We start from the raw sequence: 27,553 nt of genomic DNA, 5'->3' as shown, positions 1-27,553 counted from the left end.
CCAGAGTTAGAAAAGCCCCTGGGTTCCACTCCCGGTGTCACCCTAAAAAACTTTTGAGCAGAAATGATCTCTTTTTTGCAGTATTATGTAAGGGTTTGTAAAAAAAAGTTGTATTTTTCTATTACCTTTTTTATTTTTTTTGTAGTACTAGGGGTGGAACCCAGGGGCACTTTTAAGTCTGAGCTCCAGCCCTATTTTTTTTATTTTTTTATTTTGAAACAGTGTTTCAGTGAGTTGCAAAGGGCCTCAACTGTGTGCCTGAGACTGGCCCAGAACCAAGATCTTCCTGTCTCATCCTCCCCCCTCCCCTTTTTTTTGTGGTACTTGGGGTGGAACCTAGGAGCTTTTCTACCTCTGTGCTACATTCAACCTTTTTTTTTTTCTTCCTGGTGGTACTGGGGGTGGAACCTGGAGGCTTTCTACCTCTGGGCTATACTTCCAGACCCATTTTATATTTTATTTGGAAACAGGGTCTCACTAAGTAGCTGAGAGCCTAATTAAGTAGCTGAGGCCGGCTTCGAACCTGTGTGATCCACCTGTCTCAGCCTCCCAAGCGTGGGGATTACAAGTGTGTGCCACTACGCCCGGCCGGGACTCAACCTATTTTTTTATACTTTATTTAGAAACGGGGTCTCAATAAGTTGCCAAGAGCGTCATCACTCAGTAGCTGAGGCTGGCTTTGAACCTGTGCGATCCTCTTGTCTCAGCCTCCCAAGCGCTGAGATTACAAGTGTGCCATTATGCCCAGCTTCAACAAATTTTAAAAAGCCAATTTTCCAAGACTATAGAGATTGGACACTGAGTGATGGGGAGTTTAGGAAAACTAGCAGCCAGGCTTGGTGCATATAAGTCTGAACCAAATGGGTTTGGACCTGCAACAAGGCCCTGGAAAAGCTAGGCATCCATATGCCAATTTTTTGGGGGGTGGGGTTTGAGGATGGAACCCAGGGGCATTCTACCTCTGAGCTACACCCCCTATCCCCTGCCCTATTTTTTATTTATTTTGAACCAGGTCTTGCTGAGTAGCTGAGGCTGTCCACAAATCCGCAATCCTCTGGTCTCCGCCTCACGAATACTGGTATTACAAGCGTGCGCTACCACGCCTGGCTGCCAAATTTTTTTAAAAAAAGAATCTCAACCCTTGTCTTTGCTGGTCAAAATAAAAAATAATATAGCTGCTCTGAAAAAAATAGGCAGCTTTTTACAAGCTAAACAATACCTTTATAAATCTCAATGATCTCACTATTAGTATTCACTCGAGAAATGAAAATGAAGGCGGGTATGATTTTTATTGCAGGCTATTCCTACTCCAAGAACTAGAAGAAACTCAAACAATGAATAAATAATATATATATATATATATATATATATATATATATATATATACACACACACACACACACATACAATGGAATACAATTAAGTAAAAAGCAATAAAGTTCAAACCCAGCCTCAGCAACCTAGTGAGGCTCATCAATTTAGGGGTACCCTGTTTCAAAACAAAAAAGGAGAGTGGGTTATAGCTCTGTGGTGGAATGTACATAGGTCCAATCACCATTTCCCCCAGCCACCCAAAAAAGTGACTAAGGAGATAAGCCAACTGTTTAGCTTGGACTGCTGGACTATTGTGATGTAATATATTTTTGGCATTTGTTACTGGTTCTTGGCACACAGCTCCTAAAACCTTTGTTGGAAGGGCACTTCGAAATTCTTTCCCTCAGGTATGCATACTGGCACACGCCTGTAATCCCAGTATTTGGGAGGCTGAGACAGGAAGATTGCAGGTTCAAGATCAGCAATTTAACATGACTCTCAGCAACCTAGCAAGACCTTGTTTCAAAACAAAAAAGGGGCTAGAAATGCTAGTAGAATCCAGTAGAATGTCCCTGGCTTCAATCCCTAGTACCACAGAAAAAAAATTTTCCATCTAATATTTGGTCTTTGACCCCTGTTCTTGACTCCTAAGATCTGTGTAATTTCTTAAGTGATAGTATCATAATGAGGGTACTCATAGTGGACCCATGGATAACATCAGGTTTATCCATTGGGGCTACTTACCAAGGGAAACGACCAATGTGGTGAGAGGTATGACACTAGCAGTACTATCACCCCTACCATTCAACCTCTATGGGTAGGATTACTGAAAGTTGATTGTCAGTGGAAAATGATAAAAATCTCACTTCCTATGCAAGAAAGCTTTATTTAAAAAAAAGGAGCTGGGCATGGTGGCGCACTTGTAATCCCAGCATTTGGGAGGCTGAAACCAGAGGAGGATCATGGTTCAAAGACGGACTCGGCTACTTAAGCCTTTGCAACTCAGTGAGACCTTGTTTTAAAATAATACAAAATAGGGCTGGGGGTATACCTTGGAGGTGGAATGCCCCTAGGTCCCATCTCCAGTACCGAAAAACAACAGAAAACTCGAAAGGGACTGGATTCAGATTGCTGAAAACTTGGAGATTCTTGGATGGTAGTGTTCCTGGAGAAGGCATGGAAGATCTACACCTCTTCCAACATACCTTTGTCATATGCAGCTCTTCTGTCTGGCTGTCATCTGTATCCTTTGTAATTAACTGGTAAATGTAAGCAAACTGTCTTCTCTTGTGAGCTGCTCTTGCAAACCAGTTGAACCAGGGGAAAGGGTCATGGTCCCCAAGATTATAATTTATAGTTGGTTGATCAGAAGCAGCTGGAGTTTGTGTGATTGGCATCTGAAGGAGAGGCAATCCTATGGAACTGACATTTTATGGAATCTGACGTCATATCCTGAGAGTTGGGTGTCAAAATAGAATTCTATTATAAGGCACCTAGTTGATGTCTGCTGGAAAATCTGGTGTCAAAAGAACTGTGATGAAAGTCTTGTGAGAGTACAAAAAGTAGTTCTTATTTTTTCCTATTTCATTCAGCTGCTATAACAATATCACAGACTTATAAAAACAAAAATTTATTTTCATAGTTCTGGAGAATGGAAGTGCAATATCAGGGTGCCAGCACAGTTGGGTTCTGGTGAGGCCATCTTAGAGGTTGCAGACTGCTGACTTCTCTTGTGCCCTCACATGGTTTCCGTAAAAGAAGAAAATCATTGAGGGGGGATGACAGGGTCCTCTGGTCTCAACCTCCCGAATGCTGGGATTACAAGCATGCACCACCACACCTGGCTGATTCCCTCAGATTTTACCTAATGTCTCTTTTCTTCCTATTATGAGATGGTGGCATACAGCTTAGAAAAATTTCAAACCAGGTGTTAGAAATCATCTACCTTAGCAAAGGAGGGGTGGGGTAGTACAATTATACTGTGACTTTTGGGGGAGGTTCTGATTTAAATTGGCTGCTGTCCTGTCTATTCCTTTAGGTTTGTATTACTTCAGGATCCTCTTTATCCATGTTTTCAAGGTGAATGCTCTGTGCCTGGATCCCTTTATTCTACAAACCAAGGAGACCTCATCTGTACTCAGTGCCCTACTTCATCTGCCATCAAGGCTGACACTCAGTCTGTAGCTCTAGACTGACTTTTCTTTGGAACTATGGTCCTGTGTTACCAGCATCAACATGGACATCTTTACCAGAATGTCTCTTAGATAATCTTACTGTTACAAATAGAATTTGAAACAGTGCCTTACTGTTACAAATGTAATTTTTTTTTTTTTTTTTTTGCAGTACTGGGATGGAACCCAGGGGCATTTACACCCCCAGCCCTATTTTTTATTCTTTATTTTGAAACAGGGTCTCACTGACTCACAAAGGGCCTCACTAAGTAGCTGAGGCTGGTTGCGAACTCAGATCCTTGTCTCAGCCTCCCAAATGCTGGGGTTATGCCACCACACCTGGCTAGAATTCATTATTTTAGTCAGATCCCCGTTTCAGATCCAGGTTTTAGAAACCTGGAAGATAACTGAGATTCCTTTCTTTCCCTTTCCTTTCACAACTATCTCTGTGGTTGGTAATTTCACCTTCTAACTGGTCTTAAGGTTTTTTTCATGCACACAGGATGATTGCAAGTCTCCTCTTTTGTGGTAACTGCTTTGGTCTTACTGTTCTCCAATCTATCTAACATGGTAAAATTAGAGTTTTAATTTTCTAAGTTAAATTTTGACTGTAATAGTTGCATAAAGTTCAAAATTAATCAAGTTACAAAGGAATGTACGTTGGGGGGGGCAGGGAGTCTGCTCCTTGTCTCTTGACTTCTTTTCTTTTTATACTGAGAATTGAACTCAAGGGCATTCCCCTCCAAGCTACACTTTCAGCTTTTTTTTTAAATTGTTTTTCTTTTTACAAATTATTCAACTGTTTATCATATATAAGACTGCATGATTATAATACAAAGGGTGTTCTTTTTAAATTTAACATTACAATATACACAGCAAATCCAGACTAGATGTTATGATCTGAACACAGGTATTTAAACTTTTCCATGCTGCTTATGTTTACAAAGCACAGAAGTCCTGTAACCAATCTGTAATGAAGCACACAAAACTGGACTGTAACAACACAGTATGCAGCAGCAATGGACTTTATGATTTTCTTTAGGTAAATATCAGTTTAAAAACTGCTTTGGTTTTTTTTTCCCCCCTGGTACTTGGTAAGATGTGGCAACCAGCACAGGAAAAAATGATCTTGCATTGTCATAACCTTGCATGCTGTAGTCCTAAACAGAAGTAACTAATGAATCCTCTTTAATATTGCTATATGCTCCAGATGGATGCCTTTTATTCACTGCAAACCTTTATGAACTTCCAAGTTCAAAAAAAAAAAAAAAAAAAAAAAGAATCTACAGGCCAGGTGTGGTGGCACATGCTTGTAATCCCAGCACTTGGAAGGCTGAGACAGGAGGATCGCACAGGTTCAAAGCCAGCCTCAGATACTTAGGCTCTCAGCAACTCAGTGAGACCCTGTTTCCAAATAAAATAGAAAATAGGTCTTGGAGTGTAGCCCAGAGGTAGAAAGCCTCTGGGTTCCATCCCCAGCACCGCACACACAAAAAAAATAGTAAAAATATAAATAAATAAAATCATCCACAGGCTTGACATTTAATTACAAAATTATATGATTTCCTGATTAACAACAAGAAATTTTGTGGTTTATAAAAATGGATATTTTCAAGTTTCCATTCACATTTACTTAGTTTAAGCCTTTCCTTTGTCACTGTTTCCATATTAAAAAAACATGCTTTTGTTCAGAAAAATATTGACCTAGTCAGCTACATGGAGTTGAGCAATAAAAAGTAACATGGTGTTCTGCTGAGTTGTTTTGAATAGAGTTATCAGCAGTGGTAGATTACTGCTGCTTTTTATCCTGGACAGGTAAACAACTACTACATCTTCTCCCACTTCAGCCATTCAAAAGTGTGACACCCTAAGATTGGTCAATTTAAAATGGGAACACAAATTTAGCAACTGCCAGACTGTTACATTAAGGCAGCCACTGGCCTGCTCATGTCAGGTCATGCTGAGGCTTCTAGTGTAGATCAGTTGGTACAATCAAGGTCTTCATTCAAGTTAACATGTAGGTTAATCAGGAATATAAGAATCAACTGTTGGCATCATAGCTTCTGAATCTAGTGTCCCTTTACAAACTTAAGCCTGACCACATTTAAAATGTGACAGATGTTGTAATCTTGAGTTAGATGTCAATCTATTATGTTCAGTACACAGATTGCTGTAAATGTATTGGCGATGGATTCAACAACAGTTCTAGTTTTGTTTAAGCAATAATAAAGCCATAATTTTTCAACTGACATTTTTAAAATGGTCTAGTTACACCTTGTGTCAAAGTGTGGAACCTTCTACATTATTGGTTACAGACATATATGTGCTATAAAAACAGCTTTGGGCCTGGCGTGGTGGCACACACTTGTAATCCCCGCGCTTGGGAGGCGGAGACAAGAGGATTGCGCAGGTTCAAAGCCAGCCTTGCTGGCTTAAGAGACGCTGTTTCCAAATAAAAAAGTGTAAAATAGGTCTGGGAGTGTAGCCTGGAGGTAGAAGGGTTTCCAGGAACCCCAGTACCACCCAAAGGGAAAAAAAAAAAAGGCCTCTTGAATTACCCATTCTCTCTGATTTTAGCATTAAGGACTGTCTGCAAAAGAATGTCCACAAGTGATTGTATCTGAAGTGCTAGGCTCTTCTCATTTTGAGTCCAAGTCCATAAGGCCAAAGGTTATCCCCCAAACCACCACTCAGACCTCCCCAGGACTGGCCATGACTGCCCTGTTGATTGCTTCTCAATGTGCCTTGGTTAGGAGACCAGTCATGTTCCAGTCCTTTCTTCCTGTGGCCTCTACAACAGAAGACCCATAGTAATTGCTGCTGCTCCTCAGCAGGTTCAGATAGGAGAGTTCTGATCCCGCCCCTTAGCATGCTCAATGTGCTGTACAAACTTCAACAATCGTCCTTTCTACTTAAAGAAAAAGGTGGTATGTGTGATGGAGAGAATTTGAGGAAGGCATCCCAAGTTTAAGAGACCCTGTAGTAGTGGGCAGATTGTATGTAAAATCACAAAGAGAAGCATTGGACTATTTAGGAAGAGCTAGTGGATAGAATATGGATGTAGAGAAGAAGTTAGACATAAAGAGAACTGAATATTGAAAGGTCTTACACATGCTTCTCAGTTTGTACATTATTGACAGTGATGAGCCATAGAAGATGGTAATTAGATGCACTTTAGAAGTATATTCTTTTCCCAAGAAATTGGTATCTATGGATGCCTTTGGGAAGGGGAACTGGTAGACTTAAGAGTCAAGTGCAAGCTAGGGGTATAGCTCAGTAGTAAAGTGCTTGCCTAACATGCACAAGGCCCTGAGGTCAAATCTCAATCACATGTGTACACACACACACACACACACACACACACACACACACACACACACACGATGGTGACCCACTCCTGTAATTCTAGTACTTGAGAGACTGACATAGAAGAATGGCAGATATTAAGTAAGTGTAAAATCCACCTGATTGTGTAGAGTCTAGTAACACTTATGAAGAAAAGAGGCCAGACAGCCATTGCCCCTGTCTGTAACCCCAGAATCTAGGAGGCTAAGACAGGAGGATCACAGGTTCATGGCCATCCTCAGCATCTGAGTGAGACCCTGTTTCATAAAAAAGGGGAGGGGGCTGAGGGTGTAGCTCAGAGGTAATATGTCCCTGGGTTTAATCTCCAGTAAAGAAGTGGAAGAAGGGGAGGAGGAGGAGGCGGCGGTGGTGGCAGGGGCAGTAGCTGGGCTGCTATAATGACTAAGAGGCACAGCTCCCTTAGAAGCACTAAAGGGGTAGAGAGGAAGTAGTTGTCACCCACCCAGCTCCTCCATGAGGAAGTCTCTACCCCAGTGTTGGGTCATCCCAGTATGTCTTCGTCACTGCTGAACTTATTTGTACTAATAAAAGCTGAAGTATTAAGGTTTGCAAACAGTTCCTTTCCCCTCTCTTAAAGTGGATTCAAGTTACTTCTGTAATGTCACTCCTGCCAACTTATATTCCAATATACTTTGCTGAGATAAGAGCAGAATTACCACAATAGGTCAGGAAACTGGGTGTAAGCCATGGTCTAACCTCTACCCTGAAGACTGTTGAGCCATGTAAACATTCTCTGTCCTGGTTGGGTGAGGGAAAGAACTACCACTGTAGTCTTTCCTCCAGGACAAGAACCGTGGCTTTGAACTTTTTAAAGAAATGAAATTTGCCATAGTGTCTGGCAGTTAACAAGCACTTGCAGAAAGTAGAGGTATGGCCGAGTGCGAAGAAGAGAAGGTGAAGGAAAATGTGATAAAAAATTTAAAACAGGAATGAAGGGGAGAGGAAACGCAAAAGAATAGAGGAAGATTATTTTTTACTGTCTTATAAACTGTTAGCTGGATACAGGCTTTATTTATTCATCTTCATATTGGACGATGAACCCAGGCACATTCTACCTCTGAGCCACATACCCAGCCTTTATATTATTATCAATATTATCATTATTATTAATTATTTGACCAGGCACAGTGACCTATATAATCCCAGTACTTGGGAGGCTGAGTCAGGAGGATTGCAGATTCAAAGTTAACCTCAGCAATTTAGCAGACTGTTTCAAAATAAATAATTAATTAATCAAAAATAGGAATGGGGATTGAATGCCCCTGGATTTAATGCCCAGTACCAAAATGAAAAAAAAAAAAACCATATCCAACTAACAGTTTCATTAGAAAACAGTTTCATTTTTCATTACAGTAAAAAAAGAAAGAAAGAAAGAAAAAGAAAAAACTTCCTCTATTACTCTGCATTTTTTTTTTTTTTTGGCATTGACACTGACCCAAATGCAGTGACATTGCAAAACTGAGAGCAAATAAACATTTTTTTAAAGTACTGGGGATTGAACTCAGAGGCATTTACCTCTGAGATACAGCCAGCCTTATTTTATTTTGAAACAGGATCTTACTAAGTTGTTGAGGGTCTCAATAACTTGCTGTCTTATGTCTCCGAAGTATTGGGGATTACAGGTAAACTTTTTCTTTTCTTTTTTTTTTTTTTTGTGGTACTGAGGATGGGACCCAGGGGCATTCTAACTCTGAGCTATACCCCCAAACCTATTTTATTTTATTTTGAAACAAGGTCTTGCTAAATTGTAGAGGGTCTCACTAAGTTGCTAGGCTGGTGGCAAACCTGAGTTCCTCCTGTTTGCGCATCTCAAGTACTCAGACTACAAGCATGCACCACCTTGCGGGGGGTAGGGGGCATTTTATTTCTGAGCAATACACCTCGTCTTTTTAAAATATAATTTTGTGCCCGGCATGGTGGCGCATGCTTGTAATTCTGGCACTTGGGAGGCTGAGACAGGAGGATCGCACAGGTTCGAAGCCAGCCTCAGCTACTTAGTGAGGTTCTCAGCAACTTAGTGAGACCCTGTTTCCAAATAAAGTATAAAAAAAAATAGGTATGGAGTATAGCCAAAGGTAGAAAGCCTCTGGGTTCCACCCCCAGCACCGCCATAATAATAATAATAATAATAATAATAATAATAATAATAATAATAATTCTGTTATTTTAAATAAAATTAAGCAGGGTCACAGTTGTTGAGGCTGGCCTCGAACTTACCATCTTCCTGTCTCAGCCTCCCAAATACTGGGGTTATAGGCCTCTGCCAACGGGGCCGCCGTTAAACTTTTTTTTAATGCACTTGATTTTGTTTCTTCTTAGATTAGTGGAAATAAGTAACAGACTTACTTTAAAATACTACTACATATAAGCAACCTTCACTTTCCCTGAATATGTCATGGTTTCATTTATATAAACAATAGACTAAGTTTTACCCATCACACCTGGTTGATGTAATTGGAAGACCTGTTTACCAATGTAGTGAAAGTGTACATTTTACTAATAATCCCCAAACATTAATTCCTATACATTGTAAGTTCTGGATAATATCCCCCTTCCCGAACATACGTACACTCACATACATCCCCAACCTGCTTCTTGCAATGGAGGAAATTTCAGGATAGAATCCAAGAGCAAAGAGCGACCAGGCCACTTGAGCTAAGTTGTTGGTGCCCAACAGCATCTTACTGGCTCCAAGTAAAATTGAGCAGAGAGGGAAATCCCCAGAGATGCGAGTGAAAAACTATCAAAGACGCAAGTGAAAACCCCCAGTGGCTTCTAGGTTCCACCCGGGAGGAAAAGATGAAAATCCAGGTTAGAGAACTGAGACAGGGCAGGTGGGCGGCCCCTCGCGCCCCGCCTCCCCGGCCTCGGCCCTGGGGGTGTGGGCGGAGCCGGGACCCGCCGCCAGGGGGAGCGCGGGGGCGCGCGGGCGGGCGGAGGGGCGGGGGCGCGCGGGCGGGCGGAGGGGCGGGGGCGCGCGGGCGGGCGGAGGGGCGGGGGCGCGCGGCGCGGGCCGGCCGGGCGGGCGGGGACCCGCCGCCAGGGGGAGCGCGGCGCGGAGCGGGCTGGGCCGCCGCGTCCACCCTGCGCCGCCTCCGCCGCCTCCGCCGCCGCCGCGCCATGCGCAGGCTCAGTTCCTGGAGGAAGATGGCGACAGCCGAGAAGCAGAAGCACGACGGCCGGGTGAAGATCGGCCACTACATCCTGGGAGACACGCTGGGCGTCGGCACTTTCGGCAAAGTGAAGGGTGAGGAGCCGGGAGCCGGCCGCCCTCCCTCCGCGCCGCCCCGCCGCGCCCGCGCCTCCAGGCCAGCCCGGCCGGCGGGGTCCGGCTGACCGCGGGCGGCGGGCTGCGGGGCGGGTCGCCATGGCGACGGCGCGGCGGGCTGCGGGGCGGGGCGGGGCGCGCTGCGGGGATGTGGGACCCGGGCTGCGGTCCCCGCCGGGATGGGTGGCGGGGACCGGGCTGCGGGGCCGGGGATGTGGGACCGTGGCTGCGGGCTGGGGCCGGGCTGCGGGGCGCGGGCTGGGGATCCAGCGGCCCCGGCCTCGCGCCCCCGGGTGGCGGCCCCTCCATCCCGGGCGACTCTCGGCCCCGCCCTGCCCTGAGGATCCGTAGCTTCTCCCAGAATTAAGGTTGCTTTGGGGGCAGCCGACTGAATTAAGACGAAAACAAAACAACGGTTTTGTCGGACAGGGTTGCTGATTATTTTCAAAGCAAGTAAATAGGTATAAACCAGTCCTGTATTTGGCATGTATGGTTTACATTCGGAATGCAGTTTCCTTGCCGTCAGCGGTTTTATCAGGAGCTTTACAGTATCTCTGTTTTAAATCTTGTACTTTGGGTAGATGTTGCCTTCGGATGTTATTAGTCTAATAGTACAGTTCGTTTTCTTTTATCTTCACAGGATATTTATATATCTCTGTATGTCCGCCAGCCCTATTTTATTCTTTATTTTAAAACAGAGTCTTGCTAAATTACCGTTCACTGGACTCGAAGCTGCAATCTTTCTGTCTCGAGCCTCCCAAGTACTGGGATTATGGGAATGCTCCACCACTCCCGGATGGATATTTATATCCCAATAAACAGTTTTAGTGGCCATCGGTTGAACTTTTTTTGTTCAGAAAAGTGTAGGATGTGTGTGTGTGTGTGTGTGTGTGTGTGTGTGTGTGTGTGTTGGGGATTGAACCCAGGGCATTGTACTTCCTACCTACACCTCTAGTCCTGTTTTGTTGTTTTGAAACTAGGGACTCACTAGGTTGCTCAGAGTCTCCCTATGTTGTTGAGGCTATCCTGGAACCAGCAATCCTCCTGTCTCAGCCTACCAAGTACTGAGATGAAAAGAGTAATCCAAGCATGGGTAGCATCTCTTATTCTGTGTAACAACATAAGTATTCTGGAAATAGCAAATTTACTAAGTCCACCAATTCTATCATAGGTAGTTTAATTGCTACCGCTGTAAGGCATAGATTTTTCTTTTCTTTAAAATAGTTGACTTACTGCTGGTCATGGTGCACACTTGTCATCCCAGCATTTGGGAAGTTGAGACTGGAGGACCACAGTTTAGGGACAGCCACAGCTACTTGGTGAGGCCTTTTATAACTCAGTGAGACCCTGTTTCAAACATTAAAAGGACTAAAAAGTAGGGCTGGGGGTGTAGCTCGAAGATGCAGTGCCCCTGGGTTCCATCCCCAGCACCGCAAAAAAAAAAAGATTAAAAAATATATGTATATATTTTTATATATACTCTTATATGTATATATTATATGTATATATGTGTATGTATATATATGTGTGTGTATATGTATTTGACTTGCTGGGTGGTGTTGTGGCCACACTTGTAATCCATGCTTGAAGCAGGAGGATTGCAGGTTGTGATCAGTCTAAGCAGTTTAGTGAGGCCATCTGCAATGTATTAAGACCCTGTTTCCAAATAAAAGAATAAAATAGGTCTGGGGGTATATAGCTCTGAGGTAGAATGTCCCTGGGTCCCATTTCCAGTATCACCAAAGGGGGGAAAATTGTCTTTGTTATTAGAGATGTAGAATGAGGAAGTTTGGAACTCATAAAAATAATTCATGCATTGGCTTTGGAGAAATAGACTATGGCTTGCATATAATAAGCTCTTTGTAAATATTTCACTTGAAAGAAAACTTAGTGAAAATTTTTACCATGAATTAACTGAACCTTGCTCTTCCAGAAATAAACATTTTCTGGTTTTATGTAGGGATGGAAGAGGAGAACCCTTCCTTTGCCCTTTTTGGGTTATAGAACTGGAAAATTGCGGCATAGTCCACAGGGAAGCAATTGCCTAAACCTTCTAATAAAAATCTTCAAGGCCAACAATATAAGGAAATAAGAGGAAAATGCCTGAAGAGGGCGATAGCAGTGTTAAGGGGGCCTGTATTAGACCACTGAGATATTTCTGTGTCTGTGAAGTTTTTTTGTTTAGTTTTGGCTATGCTCTTTCTTTAGTTGTTAGCAATCACAAACTGCTTTTTAGTTACAAGTAAAAAATACTCATTAATGTTTCTAAAATAGTGAGAAGATAGTCTTGATGCCCACTCCCCTTTCCAGCCTTCAGTTTGAATTATGGTGTTCACCATTCCCCTAATAGAGACCTGACTCTGTTTTCTAATTTGTAAGTAGCTTTTGGCATAGCAGATAGTAAAGAGAGAAGAGAGTATTTATTTTCTGCATTTATTGGTGATGTGACTGAGACAGGAAACTCTCCAGTGACTGCTGTTCCTTAACCTTCATTTCTCCCTCACACATTTCTCTCTTGAAACACTCTAAGTCAACAAACTTCTCACATGAAGAAGAGCCAATATTAGTCAAAGGCTCATAGACTTCTTAGTTGTGATTAAATTTGTTCATAAACATGTTAGTGGGTGTTGGTCAAAATCTTCAGTTACTTTTTTAATTGTTAGAACAGTTGGGAGGTTTTCTGTCACTTGGAGTAGATAATACACCCAGCCTGTCTTGTGTATTACTGGCTCTTCCATTCCCTCCGGCCAGGGTTGCTACGTGCCAGTTGACTTAGGTGCTAGAGATGGGGCTGGCATTACCTTGGAGGAATGTGTGTATGTGAGGGGGGCATCTTTTTCTGAAGCACTTGAATAGTGTGGGGACAGGGCAAATTAGACACTTAAAACGTGGGCATTGTTAGGGTTAGAGAAGGGGGGACATGGATGTTGAGTGAGCAGGCATTGTGGTAAAGTTGACAACTAACACCAGTCTTTTTTTGGGGGGGGGGATGGAACCCGGGGGCATTCTACCTCCAAGCCATACTCCCTAGTCCTATTTTTTATTCTTTATTTTGAAACAGAGTTTCACTGAGCTGCAAAGATCTCACTAAATAGCTGAGGTTGGCTTTAAACCTGCATGATCCTCCTGTCTCAGCCTCCCAAATGCTGAGTTTACAAGCGTGAGCCACCACGCCCAGCTAACACCAGTCTTAATTTGACAGAAAGTCTTTATAAAGAATAGAATTGGCCTTATACAATTGATATCATTTGAAATAGAGCTTTTTTTTTGGTGGTGGTACTGGGATTCCTGGAAGCCCTTCTACTTCCGATTGACTTTGATATGTTTGTGAATGTACATTATGTACATTAGGGAAGTTCTCTCTTTCCCCCCTCCCATCACACCGTTAGGCCTCCTTATTTGCTCATCTATGGTTTCTCCTCCTCTGTCTAGAGTTCCTCCTCTGACCCTTTTTCTCTCTGGCTTCCACATATTAGGGAGAGCATCTGATTTCTTACTTTTTGTGATTGAGTAATCTCAACTTAGCATAATGTTCTCCAGTTCCATCCATTTCCCTATAAATGACTCAATTTTGTTCTTTATGTTTGATAAAATTCCATTGTGTACATGTCTCATTGTTTTGTAATCCATTCATCTGTTGATGGACATCTTGGCTAGTTCCATAGTTTGGCAATGGTGAAATGTGCAGCTATAAGCATAGGTACTCATGCATTAGTTTGGCAGTTTGGTTTCCATTCTTTTAGGTAGATACTCAAAAGTAGTATTCCTGGATCATATGGTAGGTTTGATTCCATTCTTCTGAGGATCCTCCATACGGTCTTCCAAAGTGGTTGCACTAATTTGCAATCCCACCAACATGTATTAGAGTTCTCACTTCTCCACACCCTTGCCAGCATTTGTTTTGAATGATTACCATTCTAGTAGGAGTTAGGTGAAATTTCAGGGTAGTTTAGATTTGAATTTCTCTGATTGCTAATGATGTTGAACATTTTTCATACATTTAGTGGCCATTTGAATTTCTTCTGTGAAGTGTCTATTAAATTTACTTGCCCATTTTGGGTTGGGTTCTTTGTTTTCTTAGCGCTGAGTTTTTTGAGTTCTGTATATATTCTAGGTAGTAGTCCTCTGTTGGAGGAATAGTTGCCAAAATTTTTCTCCCACTCTTTTGGCTCTCTGTTTAGGTTCTTAATAGTTTCCTTTGCTGTACAGAAGCTTTTCAGTTTCATGAAATTCCATATATTGATCCACCTTTTAGTTTTTTTGTGCCTTTGGTGTCTTGTTTAGAAAGTTCTTACCTGTGGAAAATGGCAGTTTTTATAGAGAAGATGGTCTTCTTAGTAGGCTAGATGTGGTTTTGACAAATTATTTATTTATACATATAACCTATTAGAACTGCAATAAACCCACCAACTTACATAAAACTGCAGATTTAAGTAAAGAGGTAACTAACTGTTGTCTTTGTGAGTAATGCATGGGAAAAGTTATTTTTAAATGTCTTTAAGAAAACAGCCTTTGTATGAATTAGAGCTACATAGGTGGATGTAGCCTGAGTGAATCTCAAGAATGGAAGAGTAGACATCAGAAACAAGTTGTAGAATGTGTACAGTCTAATGTGTTTATAGAAATCTTAAAGTATGCAAGACACCCAGTGCCAGTGGAAGTACACATTGGTACCTCTATACAGTGTGACAGTATTTACTAGAATTAGCCTAGCAGGTTAACTTTTAGGAACTTATTTTATAGATGTATCTATATATTTGGAGAAATGGATTATTTATTGACACATCTCTGATATAAAAGCTTGGAAATAATCTTTCTAATGGTACAGATGGTATTTTATGGCTTATCCACATAAGTGTATATATTGTAAATATTAAGGGGAAAAATGGGGGACTTTGTACAGAGAATAATTTGCCAGGTCCGTCCATTCGTTCTTTCTTTCCTTCCTTCCTTCCTCCCTTCCTTCCTTCATTCATTCATTCATTCTTTCTTTTTTTCTTTTTCTTTTTCTTTTTTGTTGTTGTTGTACTGGATGTGGAACCCAGGGCTTTTCTAACTCTGGGCTATACTCCCAGACCTATTTTATACTTTATTTGGAAACAGGGTCTCACTAAGTTGCTGAGAGCCTCACTAAGTAGCTGAGGCTGCCTTTGAGCCTGTGCGATCCTCCTGTCTCAACCTCCTAAACGCTGGGATTACAATGTGCGCCACCACGCCTGGCACTACCCGGTGTATTTTCAAGAAGAAAAAGTAAAACTTTATATATGGTATGCCTACCATTTATGTATAAAAGACAAGAGCAGTTGTATATGTGTGATTGCTTTTATGTGTATAGTGTGTCTTAGAAATATATAACTAAAGCTGGGCGTGGTGGCGCACGCTTGTAATCCCAGCGGTTGGGAGGGTAAGACAGGAGGGTCGCACAGGTTCGAAGCCAGCCTCAGCTACTTAGTGAGGCTCTCAGCAACTTAGGGAGATCCTGTTTCCAAATAAAGTATAAAATAGGTCTGGGAGTATATCCCAGAGGGAGAAAAGCCCCTGGGTTCTACCCCCCAGGACCACCAAAAAAAAAAAAAAAAAAAGAACACACACACACACACACACACACCTTAAAATAGTTGCTCAGGAATGGAAATTAGTAGAGAACATTGTATTGTATATCCTTTCCTTTTGACTTGTGTATATAGTGCAGCCATGTTTTCAAAATATATAAAATTAAATTTATAAGAATAAAATCAAAAGAAAAGACAATGTTACCACATTTTTTCAGATTCATACTTATTCATTCATTAAAATGTAATTATGTAGTTGGGAGTGGGGGCAGGCTTATAATCCCAGTATTTGGGAAGTTGAGACATGAGGATCACTGTTCAAGGACAGCCTCAGCTACTTAGGCCCTTTTGCAACTCAGTGAGACCCTGTTTCAAAATAAAGAATAAAGCCGGGTGTGGTGGTCCATTGCTTGTAACCCCAGCATTCCGGAAGCTGAGACCAGGCCCTCTGCAACTTAGTGAGACCCTGTTCCCTGTTTCAAAATAAAGAATAAAAATTAGGGCAGGGGGTATAGCTCAGAGATTGAATGTCCCTGGGTTCCATCCCCAGACCCGCCAAAAAAAGGGGGGGGGGCTGAGGGTGTAGCTCAAATGTAAAATGCCCCTGGGTTCCATCCCCGGTACTGCAAAAAACAGTAATTATGTATCTAATGTAAAATTTGTGGAAAATAGTCACCAAATCTAGGAGAGTAGTTACATCTGAGGACAAATGAAGGAGAAGGGAAACTGGGAATAGGACTTTAGTTGTCTCTACAATAGTTTTACTGCTTAAGATAGCGGTGCTAAGGTATATATGGGTATGGTTTTAGTATGCCTAAAATGTTGTTTATAAAAAGGTAGATTTTGCTGGGCGTGGTGGTGCACGCTTGTAATCCCAGCATTTGGGAGGCCGAGACCGGAGGATTTCAGATTCTTAGACAGCCTTAGCTACTTAGTGAGGCCCTTTGCAATTCAGTGAGACTCTGTTTTAAAATAAAATAATAAAAAATCGGGCTGGCGGTGTTGCTTGGAGGTAGAATGCCCCTAGGTTCCATCCCTAGTACCGCAAAAAAAAAAAAAAAAAAAAAAAAAGTGGTAGATCTCAGTGGGGCATGGTGGTGCACACCTGTGATCCCAGTACTTGGGAGGCTGAGACAGGATCGCATATGTTTGAAGCCAGCCTCAGCTACTTAGTGAGGCTTTTAGCAACTTAGACCCTGTTTCCAAAAAATATATATAAGATGGGTCTGGGAGTGTAGCCTAGAGGTAGAAAGCCCCTGTGTTACTTCTAGTAACATACATACACAAAGGCAGATCTCTCAAATTTCCACCTGTAGCTTTTAAAGCTCATACTTCTTCAGGATTAAGCTACTTGTCCAACATTTTTCCAGTGAAAATTTTATCCTTTCTTGCAGGGGGTTATGTGTAGGGAGGGTACTGGGGGTTGAATCTAGGGGTGTTCTACCTCTGAGCCACACACTTAGCTCTATTTATTTATTTATTTAATTTAATTTATTTATTTATTTATTTGGTGGTACTGGGGGTGGAACCCAGAGGCTTTCTACCTCCGGGCTATACTCCCAGACCTTTTTTATATTTTATTTGGAAACAGGGTCTCACTAAGTTGCTGAGAGCCTCACTAAGTAGCTGAGGCTGGCTTCGAAACCGTGCGATCCTCCTGTCTCAGCCTCCCAAGTGCGGGAATTACAAGCGTGCGCCACCACGCCCGGCCTATTTTGTTTTTTATTTTGAAACTGGCCTCAAACCTGCCATCTTCCTGTCTGAAATTTTCATTATTTTACTTTTAGAGTGGGAGCAAATTGATTAAGTGGTTAGAAAATCTTCAGTAGATATTTCTTTGTGATATCTCTAGCCCATTAAAATTCTCTGTTTCAAAGTATGATCTTGTTCACTTCTGGTTAGAATAACATTTGTTACAGTGTTCTATACAGTTAGACAGAGTTCTTTTTAGAGGGCAATAACATGACCAAATAATAATAATAATTAGTTGATTACTTTCCTCTGGGTTAGGAATAGGTCTTCTGTGGCTAAAATACTTGCTTTATATTTTGCTCAAAAGCAACATTTTCACACTGTTGTAAAATAGCACCAGTCTGAGGAATAAGTTTTTTCTATGAAAAAAAGAGAAACCCTTGGAATTACATATTCCTGACAAAATCCATTCACTGCATGCATTGATTGTGTTGAATGACTACAGAGCAACAGCTAATTTGGCTGCAACTGAGTTTACTCAGCAGCAAGTCTTTAGCCCAATTTTGAGAAAACAGTTCCACTCTGATGTTGTGCCAAGACTTTTCCCCTTCTCGCTGCCCAGTGCTGCTGTGGTAAAATGGAGAGGTCAGAAGACCTGGCAACAGAGACCTGTCCCAGCTTGACCACAGCAGCTTTACTTTAACAGATTCCACAATCTCTCTTAGCGCCTCCTTTTCTCTTTTTTGGGGGGGCAGGGAGGGTGTACTATGGATTGAACCCAGGGCCTTGCCCATACTAGGCAAGTACCCTAGCACTAAGCTGCATCCTTAGCCTTTTCTATTTTGTTTTGGAATTGTGTCTTGCTAATTTACCCAAGCTGACCTCAAACTTTCAATTCTCCTGCCTTGGCGTCCCAAGTAGCTGAGATTACAGGCATGCGCCACTGTGTCTGGCTGAGTCTGTTTTTTTAAATTTATTTTTATTTTTATTTTTATTTATTTATTTTTTTAACAATTTTTTATTGAACATAAATAGTATACATTTAAACTATATTTGGTGCCCCCCCCGTCCCCATTTTCCCTTCCCCCCTCCCACCAATGGTTGTCCAGGTTAACCATGTCTTATTCATAATTTTACACATGTTCAGATGTAGACCCTCATTAATCAAGATCAGCCTTCCTCCTCTCCTATCTTTCCATTCAAACTTAGCTAGTATTTCCCCTCTAATATCTGGAGTCCCACTGGTATCCTTTGTGTTTCCTAGTTTGGGCATATTAGAGGAAACATATGTATCTTCTCCTTCTGTGCTTGGCTGATCTCACTTAACATGATGCTCTCCAGGGCTTTCCATCTTCTTGCAAATGATATAATTTTGTTCTTTTTTATGGCTGAATAGAATTCCATTGTGTGTATTTCCCACAGTTTTGCTATCCATTCATCTGTTGATGGTGATCTGGGCTGGTTCCATATTTTGGCTATTACAAATTGTGCTGCTATGAACATAGGTATGCATATGTTGCTGTATTTCTCTGAATTCAACCCCCTTGGAAAGATACAGGCAGTAACTTTCTCAACAAAACCTCCAAAGCTCAGGAAATTAAAGCAAGATAAACAAGTGGGATAGCATCAAACTAAAAAGTTTCTTCTCATCAAAGGAAACTATCAATAACCTAAAGAGGAAGCCTACAGAATGGGAAAGAATCTTTACCATCCGCCATTCTGATAGGGGGCTAATATCCAGAATATACAAAGAGCTCAAAAGACTCTACACTAGCAAAACAAACAACCCAATCAAGAAATGGGCTAATGAACTAAATAGACACTTCAGAAAAGAAGAGATACAAAGGGCCAATGGATACATGAAAAGATGTTCTTCATCACTGGCCATCAGGGAGATGCAAATCAAAACTACACTGAGATTCCATCTAACCCCAGTCAGAGTGGCAAGCATAAAGAAATCAAACAACAACAAATGCTGGCGAGGATGTGGGGAAAGAGGAACTCTTTTACACTGTTGGTGGGAATGCAAACTAGTTCAACCACTATGGAGATCTGTGTGGAGATTCCTAAGAAAGGTGGGAATAGATCCACCATATGATCCAGTTAAATTTATTTTTAAAATAAGATAATATTGTATGATAGGTTTATTGTGAGGTCCGAATATGATAATGTGGGGTGTTTCCTAAGGTCTAAGATACTTTTTAAAAAAAATTTTTTAGGTGTGGGGATCAAACACCCCAGAACTTTGGGTTTGCTAAATACTCTACCACTGAGCTATCCCCTGAACCCCAAGATCCTATACTTTTAAAGTTGGTGGGATCACAAATTAGTGCAGCCACTATGGAGATCAGTGTGGAGATTCCTCAGAAAACTGGGAATAGATCTACCATATGATCTAGCTATACCACTCCTGGATTTCTTTCCAAAGAGTCTGGGATAAGAATATCATAAATATATGCCTATTTATGTTTATAGCAGCACAATTCACAATCACCAAACTATGGAACCAACCTAGGTATGCATCAGTAGGTGAATGGATTACACAATTATGCGATATATACACACAATGGAATTCTACTAAGCAATAAAGAGCAAAATAATGTCATTTGAAGGAAAATGGATGGACCTGGAGAAGATTTTGTTATGTGAAATTAGCCAGTCACAGAAAGTGAAGGGTCAATGGGCATGGTGGCGCAGGCTTGTGATCCCAGTACTTGGGAGGCTGAGATAGGAGGATCCCAGGTTCAAGGCCAGCTTCGGCTACTTAGTGAAGCTACCTGCAAATTAGTATGACCCTGTTTCAAATTAAAGGAATAAAATGGCTGGGGGTGTAGCTCAGAGGTAGAATGCCCCTGGGTTCCATTCCCAGTACCACACACACACACAATGAAAGTGAAGATTTATATGTTTTCTCTAGGGAGCAACTGGGATACCAGAGGGACTTCATATAATGGAGGAGAACCTCCAGTGGAGCCAGGGAGGTGGCCTAGGAAGAGGGGCCGGGGAGAGAGGAGGGCCAGTGGAGGAATCATCTCCATTCATATTATATACATATGTGGAAATACCAATGCCACATCTTGATGTCTTGTATGGAGAGGGAGAGCCCACCAAGTGCTGTGTGCATGTAAGTCAGCGTGTGAACTACATTATGATGTGAGACTATGGTGCTCACGTAAAAGTAGAAAATGTTTTATGGAATGCCCCTGGGTTCAATCCCCGGCACCACCAGAGGGGGAGGGAGGACTGTGCTACTGAAATTTTAATATAATAAGTATGTTGATAATTGGGTTCAAAGCAAATACGTTTTTGTGTGTGTGTGGTACCAGGGATTGAACCCTGGGGCAGTCTGCCTCTGAGCTACACCTCTAGCCCTTTTTATTTTTATTTTTTGAAACAGGGTCTTGCTAGGTTGCCGAGAGTCTCGCTCTACCTCTAAGGCTGTCCTAGAACTGGCAATCCTCCTGTGTCAGCCTCTCTGGGATTACAAGCGTGCTCTACCATACCCAGCTCAATTTTGAGATTTTGCTGGATAGAAAATGGGAAGGGAAGAATGGACAAGTCAAAGGGAATAATGCTTACTCTGAAAGATAAAATATTTTAGAGTCATCACCGTTGCGACATTATTTTGAAACCTTGGAGAGAAAAACTTTTATCCAATTAAGATTCCGTTTTTCTGCCATCTTTTCATGTCACCATAATGATACGCATGTCCTAACTATTTCAAGATCATCCACAATGCTGGAGAGAGGCAGGAGCCCCAGAGTCATCATCTGGTTTCTACCTGTGAAAATGAAGCTGAATTACTCTGGTGACTGCAGAATCATTGATGATCACAGCTGGGAAGATTCTTGTGAATTTCACGGGCAGGTTAAGCAGATACGGAGGAGGCATCAACCCCAAATTTGATGTGCAACTCAGAGATCTAGAAAAATCACAGAATAATCTCTTTCCATCTCATCAGTTTGGTTTCATTGTGTGCCACCTCAGCTGGCACTGTGGAGGTGAAGAAGCAAGATGAAAACACATAGGAGGAAATCCTGGGATTCTTTTTCTAGAGATGTAATACTCTAATACAAATAAAATGCCTTGCTAGGCATGGCGGTGGAGGCTGTAATCCCAGTATGTGAGAAGCTGAGACAGGAGGATCAAAGATTGAGGCCAGCCTCAGCAATTTAGCAACACCTTATTTCAAATTGAAAAAATAAAAATACAAAAGAGATAGGAATGTAGCTCAAAAGTTAGAATGCGCCTGGGCTCAATGCCCCCAAAAAAGGAAGTAGGGAGGGAGTTTCTTTACTACTTTGCTATAGGACTTCTCAAAACCTTTACTTATTACAATAGTGAGCCTCCTTAGGAGATCACTTTGTGGAGTCTCCAGATGTTAGTGTTTTGTACAGTATACTTTAGAATCTATTCTAATGATTTTAGTTCTATGAATTTTCTAGCCCATAGAAAACAATTAGAACACGGGAAAAGACTGTAGAAGTTGACTCCTGGTAGACTGTGATGGATGGGATCCAGCTTCAAAAACCAGAAGAGCACAGGAGTTAGGACCTAGTCTACTAAGAGCAAGAAGTCCTCAGAAGCTTGACAACTCCCAGGATAGCACTGTGTGAAAGCACGGGGTGTAACTGATGCTCATCCAGAATGAACATTAGTCTTTGTCCTCATGTACAGTGTGTTCCATTTAAGAAATTTCGGACATGTCTAATACAGCTTTAGGAAGTCTTTTTCAAAAAAAGGATTTCTTTGTTAACTTGTTAATTTTAATGATGATTATTTTACAAAATTCATTTTAAAATTGCTTATCTTGATTGTATCAGTTTGCTAAGGCTGTAGTAATGAAGTGAGGTGTGCTGTTTGAAAACAGAAAATTAGTCTCTCACAAGGGGGCCAGAAGTCTGAAATCAAGGGGTCTGGATACTCTTATGGAAAATCTTTGCCTCTGCCAGTTTCTGGTTAACTTGCTCTTCCTTGGCTCCTTGTAACTTCAGTTTCTGCTTTTATGGTCACATGGCAGCCTTTTATATGTGTGTGTCTGTTCCTTCTTATAAGGACACCAGTCATTTCATAATAGAGTTTACCCTAAATCAGGGTAATTTCCTTTTGAGATAAAACCACAAACTGAGTTTCCAGGTTGACATAAATTTGGGGGTGGGTGGGAGAGATACTCTATACTCTTCAAGTAACTGTACTTACTGTTACATATTTTTTTTTTGTTTTATGCTCTTTGTATCTCTCTCTCTCTCTCTCTCTCTCTCTCTCTCTCTCTCTCTCTCTCCATATATATATATATATACTTTTTTTTTTTTGGTGGTGCTGGGGGTGGAATCCAGGGGCTTTCTACCTCAGGGCTATACTCCCAGACCTTTTTTTATATTTAATTTTGGAAACAGGGTCTCACTAAGTTGCTGAGAGCCTCACTAAGTAGCTGAGGCTGGCTTCGAACCTGTGCGATCATCCTGTCTCAGCCTCCCAAGTGCGGGGATTACAACTGTGCACCACCACGCCCAGCTTTTTATTCTTTAATTTGAAACAGGGTCTTACTGAGTTGCAAAGGGCCATACTAAGTAGCTGAGGCTGTGTGTGAACCCAGATCCTCCTGTCTCAGCCTCCCAAATGCTGGGATTATAAGCATGCACCATCATGGCCAGCTAAAATGTTATTTAATATAGTATAAATTTATGTTTAAAATATATTGTAGATTTTTTTTTAATTTGTACTTGATTTAAACTCAAGTCACATGAACCTGTTTTTTTTTCACTCTGATCTTCTGTGACCAAAGAAGCATTACTGTCATTTTTGGGTGGGTGTTGAAATAACTATCAAGGATGGGTGCTCTGTGTTTATGTATGTCTGACATATTTTGAATATTAACCAAAGTCAGGAAGTAGATTGAACTCTGTAAGTCATAAAGCTCATGATTAGTGGTGGTAGGGGAAGTGGAGCAGGTTTGGTGGAATTGCAGCTTACGGGGATGGGAGCTAGTTGTAAACAGTGGCAGCTATTGTTTATTTAGCACCTATTATATCCCTGGATAAATGCATGCTATTGAGGCCAAGTAGACAGAAAGCACAAATCAAAGAGCTGAGATAAAACTGTTCAGGGACTAAAACAGATAATTCATGGCTTGATAGGGATGGTCTGGGAAGATGGTCTAGATAGGTCTAGTCTGGGAAGATGGAAAATAACCCTAAATAGTAATAGCTACCATTTATGAATTGATTATTTACTATGTGCTGAGCACCATGGAAAAGGCTTCTTATAAACTGTTTCATGTACTATAAGGTCAGTGTTATGGGATATGTGGGTTTTTATGTATTTTTGTGAATGAGTAAATCGTTAAAATTTAACTTGCCCAAGTCAAATATCTAGTAAGTGCCTTCAAATAGGAGAAAAACCCTGTGACTACAAAATCTGTGCTTTGTATACTCATTGCCTTCTCACATGGAAGTGGAATTGGATATTTACTCCTGAGAAAATCTGCGGACACCACCTGTTATTTGTTTATTTCCTTCTCTCTGTGCTTTGTTTCTTAACTGAAAAGAATATAAAACAGCAGAATTTGAAAAAAATATATGATAGCCTTCTTATTTATTTTCAATTTTTATTTTATTTTTGATACTGAGGATTGAACCCAGGGGCAATCTACCTGTGAGCTATACCCCCAGCCTTATTTTATTTTTAGTTTTGAAACAGGATCTTGCTAAGATGCTGACTCAAACATGTAATCCTCCTGTTAGCCTTTCAAGTACTGAGATTACAGGTGGGCGCCACTATGCCCAGCTACTATTTTTATTTTAGCAAGTTGTCATGTTCATGTAAGTATTTTTGTGAACCTGGAAAACAGGGGAGCGTGGTTTTCATTTACTCTTTTCCTGTTTTAAGAACATTTTCCTTTTTCTTTCTGTAAGAGTCTCAAATAATGTATTAAACTATTCTCTGAAATTCCTCACTCTGGTGATTTGCAGTCTTGTACTTATGTATAGTACACTGTAATAAACATTGACACACACTTTTTAAAAATCTATTTAATTCTAAATTAAATTCTTAGAAGAAAACTCACACTTTACTTTTTTTTTTTTTTTTCTTGCTATTGGGGATTGAACCCAGGAGCTCTCTACCACAAGTTTATTTTTTTATTTTGAGACTGGGTCTCCCTAAGATGTCCTGCCTAGTACCTCCACAGTAATTGGAATCACAGGTGCCCTCATGACAGTTTACATTCCTTCTTCTTCTTCTTCTTCTTCTCCTTCTCTTCCTTCTCCTCCTTCTTCCAGTACTGGGGATGGACTCCAGAGGGATTCTACCTCCAAGCTATACCCCCAGCCCTATATATTTTTTTTTCAGGTCTGGGGATGGAACCCAGGGTCATTCAACCTCCGAGCTGCACCCCCTGCCCTATTTTTTATTCTTTATTTTAAAACAGGGTCTCACTAAGTTACTGAGGGCCTTTTTTATTCTGCCTTTTGGGAGAGAACTTGTATTATTTACAGATAGAGTAATAATTCACTTACTACTCAAAAGTTTAACTATATACTTGATTCCTATTTCTTCCTTCTTACTCTTGTTAATTTCTTCCTTATTTTTTTGCAGTCAGTAACCAATAGAGGGCCAGATGAGGTGATTCTAAGGGCGTTCTACCTCAGAGCTCCACCCCTACCTCTTTTGAAACAGGGTTTTACTAAGGTGATCTTTAGTTGATGTTTACTAATACTAAATACTGTATTTACTATAACTAAGTTAATATTTAGTTGAACAAGGTCCAACACATGATTGGTTGATTTGTAATGGATTGGAGTTCAAGCCCAAATGGATTCTGTTCTGGTTCTTCCCAAGTGTGAGTATGTGAGCAGATTCCACTTTCATGGCTTTTTCCCAGTCCTGTTTTAGTTGAAAAGCTAATGGGAGAAGGTTCCTATTATGCTAGAGTTTCAAATTTTGGAGGGCATTTGGAACAGATGAGAGCAGTACCTCAGTTGTCAATAAACTAGTTCTCAGAAAAAAAGCAGTTCCTGAATAGGAGTTTAATAGTCAAGTTTGTAGCATTTAATCACATCTAATTGGTATTGGAGATTGGAGAAAACCTTATTAGAAATCAGAATGTGTTTTATTTCTGTAATTTCATTCCAGCTGGGATTATAGATTTTTTTTCCTTCCCTATACATTTTCCTGTATACATCATCCTCTCATGCTTTTAAAATTCATATTTCTTTTCATAATTATGACTGTGTAAATACTGTTTGCTAAGTGAATACTATTTGCTAAACAGACCATATTTTGTTTCTTGTAGAACTCTTAAATTTTTCAAGTTAATAAATTACCTATGCCTGGGCATGGTGGCACATGCGTGTAATCCCAGTGCTTAGGAGGCTAAGACAGGAGGATCACATAGATTCGAAGCCAGCCTCAGCTACTTAGTGAGGCTCTCAACAACTTAGTGAGACCCTGTTTCCAAATAAAATATAAAATAGGTCTGGGAGTGTAGCCCAGAGGTAGAAAACAGCCCCTGGGTTCCACCCCAGTACCACAAAACAAAACAATTATCTTATTTTTCATAGTTTTCTTCAGACCTAAGGCTATTTTTTTCATATCTTCTAGTACTTTTATAAATCTCTCTTGATACAGTATTTCTATACTCTCAACACCCTCCTCTCCCTAAGACCTCTTACTTTCTTTCCTGTCTGGATGTGTTGCCTTCTCCACATCTGTTACTGTAACTTCCTTCCTCACCACTTTGGGGAGTCTTTTACTTTTTTTCCTATACTGAATCCCTTCTTTACTAGATTCCACGTCATCCTTCTTCATTTCCTTCCTGATTTTTATGGAATATATATTTTCCAGTAGGTTTTTCAGAAAGAATGCATAGAGGTCAAAGTTTTACAGACTTTGCCTCTTTAATAACTGTGATTCTAGAATTTAGATCATAGGGTGGCCACAGCATTGGGAATTTAAAGATAGTTACTTTTATAACTTCTTATTTGAAAATAGAAACCTCATGCCCATGAACCAAACATGAAAAAGTGTAAGAGTTTATCAGTGATTGGGAACGTATATCTATGGCATGAAGGAGTTTTTTTGGGGGGTGGATAATGAATCTGTTCTTTCTCATATGATTATAATGGCAATGATTCCAGTTCCTACATTGTAAAAATTCATAGAACTGTATACTAAAAGATTAAAAGTGTTATTGATATGTATGATAGTTTAAAAATAAAATAATTTAACAGTATAAAAAGGTATACAGCTTTCCGTTCTCAAAGAAACCACTGTTACCCCCAGTTTCTTTTATTCTCCCTAATGAATTACTGAACATTTAAATCTTCAGGGTGAAAATGCTAATAAGATTATTATTATTGAGTTATACCTAAATATATTATTGGGGTAATTTATTAAAATTTTTTTTTCCCCACAGTTGGCAAACATGAATTGACTGGGCATAAAGTTGCTGTGAAAATACTCAATCGACAGAAGATTCGAAGCTTGGATGTGGTAGGAAAAATACGCAGAGAAATTCAGAACCTCAAGCTTTTCAGGCATCCTCATATAATTAAACTGTAAGTTCTATTTGTATTGAATATCATTCTGTAATCTTTTTATTACTTTTGTTAATGTACTTACTCTGACAGATGACGTACATTTCTTCATGTTTTCTAAGGGTTTTGAAGTTCCTTGTTCATGTATTTATCTAACCCCATTCATTATCAGTTATACCTATCTTCATGTTTTAACCTTGTGCATTACTGTTTTCTCCCTCATTATTTTCTTGTCTTTTGGACAGATGCCTTCTGATAGATAACGGTCAATGCTTCTGTTGCTGTAGAGCCAGCAATTGATTTTATAGTAAAAATTCTCAGCCTCCAAATTTCCACATGCTCTCAAGTATCTTCACTGGAGACACTACCCTGGGAAAGGTCTTCCCCCATGCTGCTTATCACTGATCATACAAGTAGCAGAATCTCAGGAATCTAATATTTCAAGGGGCAGTATAGTTGCCAGTTGTCAGGTCTACAAATAACCTATTTATTGCTCAGCTCCTGCTTTACTGTGCAGCATATAGTTTAAAGTTGCCGAGCCTTTTCTATTGAAGTTGCTGAAATTGAAGTTTGTTTCACTCTCAATTCTTCTCATTTGTTAAAATGATTTTGAACGTCATGCTGTTGATCCCTAAATGTACAATTCCTGCTTTG

The 27,553-nt window shown here is 40.7% G+C and overlaps 1 protein-coding gene across 2 annotated transcripts in view; it reads left to right on the top strand.

Annotated features, from left to right (window-relative positions):
• Positions 1 to 9,971: 9,971 nt before the first annotated feature.
• Positions 9,972 to 27,553, top strand: part of PRKAA1 (protein kinase AMP-activated catalytic subunit alpha 1) — a gene marked incomplete at both ends in the record, with an annotated part of 38,582 nt that continues 21,000 nt past the window's right edge. For both annotated transcript variants that reach the window (XM_080701693.1, XM_080701692.1), the window contains 2 exons: positions 9,972 to 10,098; positions 26,779 to 26,920. In XM_080701693.1, the coding sequence (XP_080557819.1) occupies positions 9,972 to 10,098; positions 26,779 to 26,920 (269 nt within the window). The remainder of the gene's footprint in view (positions 10,099 to 26,778; positions 26,921 to 27,553) is intronic.

The sequence above is a fragment of the Muscardinus avellanarius genome, assembly GCF_963383645.1.
Source record: "Muscardinus avellanarius genome assembly, chromosome: 1".
Taxonomy (NCBI): Eukaryota; Metazoa; Chordata; class Mammalia; order Rodentia; family Gliridae; genus Muscardinus; species Muscardinus avellanarius.
The sequence above is the reverse complement of the archived record's forward strand: the minus strand, read 5'-3'. Positions and strand labels throughout refer to the sequence as shown.